General features: G+C 45.7%; 1 protein-coding gene across 3 annotated transcripts in view; it reads right to left on the bottom strand.

The window, feature by feature from the left end:
* Positions 1 to 525: 525 nt before the first annotated feature.
* KLHDC10 (kelch domain containing 10) overlaps positions 526 to 7,131 on the bottom strand; it is a 196,889-nt gene continuing 190,283 nt past the window's right edge. For all 3 annotated transcript variants that reach the window (XM_063926738.1, XM_063926739.1, XM_063926740.1), the window contains 2 exons: positions 1,692 to 1,831; positions 526 to 1,416 (listed from right to left, as the gene is read on the bottom strand). In XM_063926738.1, the coding sequence (XP_063782808.1) occupies positions 1,207 to 1,416; positions 1,692 to 1,831 (350 nt within the window). In that variant the 3' untranslated portion in view covers positions 526 to 1,206. The remainder of the gene's footprint in view (positions 1,417 to 1,691; positions 1,832 to 7,131) is intronic.

The following is a 7,131-nucleotide window of genomic DNA, read 5'->3' as shown; positions in this document are numbered from 1 at the left end:
ACCTGCCCCTAGGTTGGGTCATCTCAATGCACCCGATACAGTAGTGAGGAAATTGGCCATCTGCCAAGGTTGGGTTCACTACGGCTGGCCGGCGGTCGGGCTACCGGCGACCAGCATCCCGGCGCCGGGAGCCCGACCGCCGGCTTACCGACAGCTTGGCGAGCGCAAATGAGCCCCCTGCGGGCTCGCTGCGCTCGCCACGCTCGCCACGCTACGGGCACGGTGGCGCGCTACACTATTTTATTCTCCCTCTATGGGGGTCGTGGACCCCCACGAGGGAAAATAAGTGTCGTATGCCGGCTGTCGGGCTCCCGGCGCCGGCTGTCGGGCTCCCGGCGCCGGTATACTGAGCGCCGGGAGCCCGACCGCCGGCAAACAGAAGACCACCCGCCAAGGTTATGTGATTAGTCTTCCTATTCTGATGTCCAAGCAAGAGCAGATACTGAGAGCTGTAGTGTTATTTGCAGCATGGCAGTCATAGGCAGCATGAGCAAGAGATTGTTGGAGCATGGACATAGAACCTCGTTTTCACAGTTTTAGCATATTGTGTACTTTTAATACATGCCCAGATCACAGTTACTACCAGAGTGTCTTCAGTTCAGTTTGTTATTACATCCACAATGTGTTATAACTGCAGACTTGGAATGAACTATCCAGATCAGCCACATGACTGCACAAGTAGGGCTGACAGAGCAATTCATTAAGCAAAGGCCTTATGTCAGGTGTCTAGGTGAAGACAAGGCAGAATGTAAGGCAGAATGTTGTGGTAATAAGATGGCATGAATTGCACAGATCCCACCTGCTATATAAAGAATGAGAGTCAGACAGCGGGAGCAGATACTACATATTCCTACAGACTACAATGCGATAAGAGCACACAGGTTGCAAGACCAAGACTGAAGCAGAATGGGGGAGGGAACGAGTCTAACAAAGATGAAACAAATAAGTTAAATATCAGTTAAAAGCATGTGTTAAAGCATAAATAGTCTTAAACCTCACTGTGAATAAAAAGTTATCATGGCCATAAAGGCATCAATCTTAAAACCACTGATGTATGCGCTGGTATTGTTAAAACGTGAAAAGGATTGAAGGCCACAGATTTTGTTTTAGTAAGGTCCAGGCATCCAGATCTTATTAGCAGCGTGCTCCCGGGGAAGGCTCCTTAAACACTGCAGAACTCAGAGCAAGATAGCGGAATGGGCGTTTTCATTTTAACCTCTCTATGAGTCCCTGTGATAGTCCAAGTTGTAGTAGCTGATTTGCAGGAAGGTGAGCAAGGTGGGGGAAGCTTTTTAGCAAGTTCTCCCAGCACAGTTCTAGGAGGCTGGGCACGACAAGCCAAATTTTGAATAAAGATCCAGTCCGCTTGTTCTGCTGAATATTAACTACACCTCCATGGATATACATGCAGCCAGCCTATAGTCACAGGGCAAAAAAACAAAACATTAATACACACAAAAAGATAACATGAGCAGGAACCATACAAGCTATTAACTAAAATGAAATAAACATATGATCAGATGAAGATCTAGTTTTATCACTATTAAATGTTATGGTGCGCAGTTAGCCACTGCATGGATTACCTAGTAAAACATATACAATTTTCTTACTGATTCATTTCAACAAATTGACAAAATCTGTATAAAAGGTGCTGTTTATTTGGCTAAGTACAAGAGACAAGTAGGACATACCGGTGTCACCGCCGCACAATGGAAGTACGCTGGTTCAGGCATCAGAGCAGGAAGCTTTGTCCACTGAAAGGTCTGCAGGTTTAGCTTCCAGAGATCTCCCAAGATAACCTCTCCATTGTAACCACCACATATAAACACCTCTAAAGAGAAGATAGATAAAGATTAATGAGATCCAGTGATAGGAGATTTAAGTGTCATGTTTTCCAGAAACACACAACAGTTCTAAATACAGCAATGTACATGAAGGCTCACAATATTCATTTTCTCTTTCATCCATGCTGGGGGACACTGGTACCATGGGTTGTAGGATGGGGATCAGTATGGTATACAGGCGCCCGGGATGCCGAACGTCAGGATCCCGAGCGGCAGATTGCTGCACTCTCCACGCTGCGGGCTCGGTGGTGAGCGTTCTATTCTCCCTCTATGGGTGTCTTGGACACCCACAGAGGGGGAAACAACTACCTCGTCGGTATACCGGCGATGGTATGGTGCCCCTGTCAGGATCCCGGCGGCGGTATTGTGTCAGCCGGGATCCTGGCGAGCGGTATGCTAACCGCAAAGCCTAGGATGGGGCTGCAGTACCTGGCACTTAAATTAAAATTTTAGCTTTAAGAAGTAAGCTCCTCCCCTCTGCAACCCTCCAGCAGGTCATTTTGATTTAAGTGGACTGCACCATCCGAAATCGGCCCACTGGTAATATACCCACTGCTCATGGGACACTGCAAATTTCTTATCCGGTATGCTATCCATTCCCAATACAGGAACAGTCAACATACTAATCAAGTCCTAGTCAGCCATCTCATTTATACCTGTGGCAACTCCACCCATAAACACAGAGACCATCATTTTTACCATATTGCTTTTATTGCCATCCTATTTACTGTGTGTAATTTAATACATTTGTTACATTTATTATTATACAAGCCGAATTGTCTTTCATAAACAGCCAGCGGCAGTGTGTGTATAGATTTAATCTTTTCTTTGATTTAAGTACCTTCTGAATTGAGAATGTTATGGGGGAAAAGGGGGGTTGTTTCGAGGGCTGCAGCTAGTTGTTTTAAATTTGTCTTTTTTTTCTTTTTTACATACAGGTTGGCTGTGTACTGCTTGTAGCAGCACACAGTGGGACTGCAGCGGCTGCAGGGAACTGGAGGCGACTTGCTGTCCAGCAGCCGCAACGGGAGGAGCGCTGACCTGACCTGGAGCTCGTGGTGCAGTCCTTGATGCTGTGTAGACGCAGACAGCCGGATTCCCGAACATGGAGAGACTGCAACGCAAGGCAGGTGAGCCGCGGGGAGGGGGGAGGTTAGGTTTAGTCTGCGTTCTGGGAGGTTAGGCACCCCCTTGAAGGGTTAGGGTTGGGCTGCGGGGACAGGGGGTTAGGTTTAGGCACCTACGGGGGTGGGGGAAGGTTAGGCTGTGGCAAGAATGTGTTAGGGGGTTGGGGAGAGGTGAGAACACCCCTTACTCACCCGTCGGCTCCGTACACATCGGGATCCTGGCATCGGTATTCGAGTGCCGGGATCCCATGCGCCAGTAAATCATACTGCTCCCGACTGATCGGCGCTGGGGGATACTCGGGTGAACACACTCACCTATTTTGAATAAATTGTATTATACTATCCCCACAGTATCATCTAAATCACTGTTACCTTGTTAAATTGTTAGTTTTTATGCAGACACTTCCTCTCACTTAACCATAACAAAGCACTGTGACTATTTAATTTAACCCTACAGTACAAATATTCAAAACACACAAAGCGCTGATCATCATCAACTACATTAGCTGTTTTTTTTTTTTTTTTTTGATTCATCATAAGGAACTCTGGTAACCCTAAAGGTCAAGCAGCTACCAATCAATCTCCTTATTGAAGCACTATCATACCCACTATTCTTCACAATTCTCCAAACTTGGTTGGGGTCCACAGGATTGTCCTCTCGTCTTCGTTTCTTACTCTGGCCACCAGCACTAGTCAATCCCTACAATGATGGCTGATTTCAGAGCATGTTTTAGGGCAGATCCTTTGTCACTTCGGCTTGGGTCATTGTGTCCGCAGATGCCAGTCTCCTAGGTTGGGGTGCTGCGGCATCTTCGGTGGCCTTTGTCACTGCCAGGGGCTGATCGTCCGGTTCACATGCTCAGAACAGTTTTTATATACCGGCCAGTGTGGATTTGATCGATCAATGCCACAGTGCTAGCATATATCAATGCCCAGGGAGGAACTCTGAGCACAGGGGGTGCTGGCGGCTGCAGCCCGCATTCTCTCCTGGGCGGAGACCTTTATTCCAGTGCTCTAGGTGGTGTTCATACCAGGTGTGGAAAATTGGGAGGCAAACATCCAAAGCAGAACCACGTCTCTCCCCTCATGTCACTCCATCTGGAGATCTTCCAAATGTTTGTTCAGAAGTGGGGTTTTCCAGAGGTGGACCTCATGGCCACTCATCGCAACTTCAATGTTCCCTGGTATTGTGCAAGGTCCAGGGATCTGCTGGCTTTCACAGTGGATGCCATGAAGGTTCCATGGGACTTCAGCAGGCATATATTTTGCACTCGTTTCCAATGTTGCCTTGGGTGCTCAGGTAGGTCTAGGATAAATGGGATGGTAATCCTGGTGGCTCCAGACTGGCCACAGGTCCTGGTACACATACGTTCTACAGCTGTTGGTAGGTCCCGGGTGACAGGTTATACTGCAGCCAGATATGTAGCTACAGGGTGTTTCTGCACCAGGACATTCCTTGATTGGCTTACACACCCGGGTTCTTGAAGGCTAAGGGGTTTTTCTCCTTCTGTGGTATTACATCTTCATTCCTTAAGGGTGTGGAATTCGGCTCAATTGATTTTTTTCCAGTAGTATTATTCCAGAATTTCAAACCTTTCTGCAGGTTGTGTTGCGGATTCAGTCGCTGCTTAATACACCTGTAGCTTTATGGGTTCTTAATCTGGTCCCCTCGGCTCTTAGGAGTGCTCCCTTTCAGCTATTTCAGTGGATCTTAAGTTTGTTACTTGGAAATTGTTCTTCCTTATGGCCATTGCCCCAGCATGTTTCCGTGTCAGATACTGTACATGGTCCTGCAAGTTGCCTTTTCTAAGCTTTCACGATGCTTGGCTGGTACTGTGTACATTTACTTTGTTCCAGCCAAAGATTGTATCGGCCTTTCAGTTGAATCACAAAATTGTCTTTCCGGCTCTTTGCTGGCTTCCCGGGACAATCTGGTTCTGTCATCTGGCACTGTGGATGTACTTAGGCAGGACTTCCTCCATCCGCCGCATGGAGTCTCTTCTGCTCTACAATATTCCGTAATGTGGTTGGCCTGCTGTTCAGTCATCACTCAGGCTTATTCTGGTTCTGGGTGACTGGCACTGGATAGGGTTCTAGCGCATTCTACTAAAGTGGAGACGGCACAGCATGTGGCCTCTACGGAGCAGCTGTGGCCTGGCAACTACCTGGTCCACTGTCAACATGTTTGCTTATTCCTGTCACTTCCAGAGGTTTGCCTCTGGCGATGCCCACTTTGGGCATACATTTCTCTGGTCTGGCAGCCTGAGTCTTCTCTGAATCTGGCTGGGGAAAAGCTTAGGTCTTAAAACTATGCCAGCTCCTGCAGTCCCATGCTACAACCCATGGTAAGAGAGTGTCCCCCCAGCCAGATTCAAAGAAAAGGATTTAACAGTGAATAGTGAGTATACAAAAATCCCCTTATTAAGCGGTCACATAAAAGACCTTTCTAGCCTTATCCATATTTTCTCTCCTTTGTGTCTTTTTTTTTTTTTAAATACAAATGTAAATTTATGTAACTAGCTGTAGCAATTTAAACAGAAAATAATTACATATCATAGAATACCTGTCACAGGTTCCTAGTAAATAAGTTGGGTGAGTCTACTGCAAGATGGAATTAGGTAGCAGTTAATGATGATTTCTATACTTTGTTATAGGGTTTTATAGTTTTTCACAAGAAAAATGGAGACTCTTTCAGGGCATTCAAGACAACAGACAGATAATAATAATAATAATAATTTTATTTATATAGCGCTCTTTCTCCAACAGGACTCAAGGCGCTTTACAGACATCAAAAACAATACACATAATACAGAAGATTTAAGTAATATAGCAATAGATAAGCCACACAGACATAAAAGAAAACCTTAAGCACCCAGAAAGCATAATGCAGGATTGGTGTAGGCATTTTGGGTAATAACTTCCAAGGGTTATGTATTCCACCCTCACAAGGTACCAAGTGCGGCAGCCATCTTGGGCGCTCAGCGTAGGATTACCCAAGGTGGAATAGTCCACCCCTAGAAGAGATGACACAAAATGGGGGTGATTTCAGAGTCCTACAGTTTAGAGTAGGGTTCCAACAAAACCACAAGGTCCATGTATTTTTCATCCCATCCACAAGTGTACCATATGGGGCAGCCATGTTGGGTGCACTTTGAAGGTTACACTGTGGGAGGTGAGCCATACAAGGGCCAAGTTCATATATGGGAAAACTGATGCTTATGTAGTAGTATGATGTACCCTGCATGTAGGGCACAATGGCAAGGTGTGCAATCAGTGGAGGTAAACATTACAGGAAAAACACATGGTGGGGTGAAGCGAGCAATGGAAAAAAAACAAAACACAAAAGCAGGTAATTAGCGGCAGAAGTAAAATTGGGATAACATTATTTTGATCAGATCTTCGTACGGGTGGGTAGGAGAATGTGGGTGGCATACTCAGAAGCAATGGGGATGTCCCTGCTGAGCCTGGTCCTGGTGCTCTTCCACCACAGTTCCATGTTCATCTTGGTGGTTAGGCCCAGGGTCAGACTTGAAGTTCTCAGCCAGAGAGGTGGTAAGCCTGGTCTTAATGTTCTCATGTTAGAGGCGAGGAGAGGCCACAAAGTTCCAGAGTTTTGTGGTTGTAATGCAGTCCTTCTGTTATTTTGTTTGTTTGCCTTCTGTTTTCCTTCGGTTTAACACAGGTATAACACTGCTATTGATTTTAGCTGCCACTTGATAACTAGCCACTTCATATACTAGTCACTGCAGCGTCCTAATAGGCCTGGCGTCCTATGCTATACTGACTAAATAAGTCTACAAACACATGTCCTTTCGGATTACAACCCCCTCCCCCACACAGCAACCCTCCACCAAAAGGTATTAATCAACTACCAAATGTGAGGTTTGTAAACCACAGTCAATCACTATAAGTTTTTGCAGACTACAGATATTATTCCACTTAAAACAATTTTCAAAACATGCAAAGTAATGTGCAATGGTCTGCTGTAATTACCAAATATATCTTTAGCAAGAAAGAAACAATGGCCTGCACTCTGCTGAAATTACCAAATATATCTTTAGCAAGAAAGAAACAATGGCCTGCACTCTGCTGTAATTACCTGTTGACGAAAAGGAGAGACAGGAGTCAATTTTGAGTATCAGTTGAAGATGTAACTAATA

This window comes from Pseudophryne corroboree, chromosome 6 (genome assembly GCF_028390025.1).
Source record: "Pseudophryne corroboree isolate aPseCor3 chromosome 6, aPseCor3.hap2, whole genome shotgun sequence".
Lineage (NCBI taxonomy): Eukaryota > Metazoa > Chordata > Amphibia > Anura > Myobatrachidae > Pseudophryne > Pseudophryne corroboree.
The sequence above is the reverse complement of the archived record's forward strand: the minus strand, read 5'-3'. Positions and strand labels throughout refer to the sequence as shown.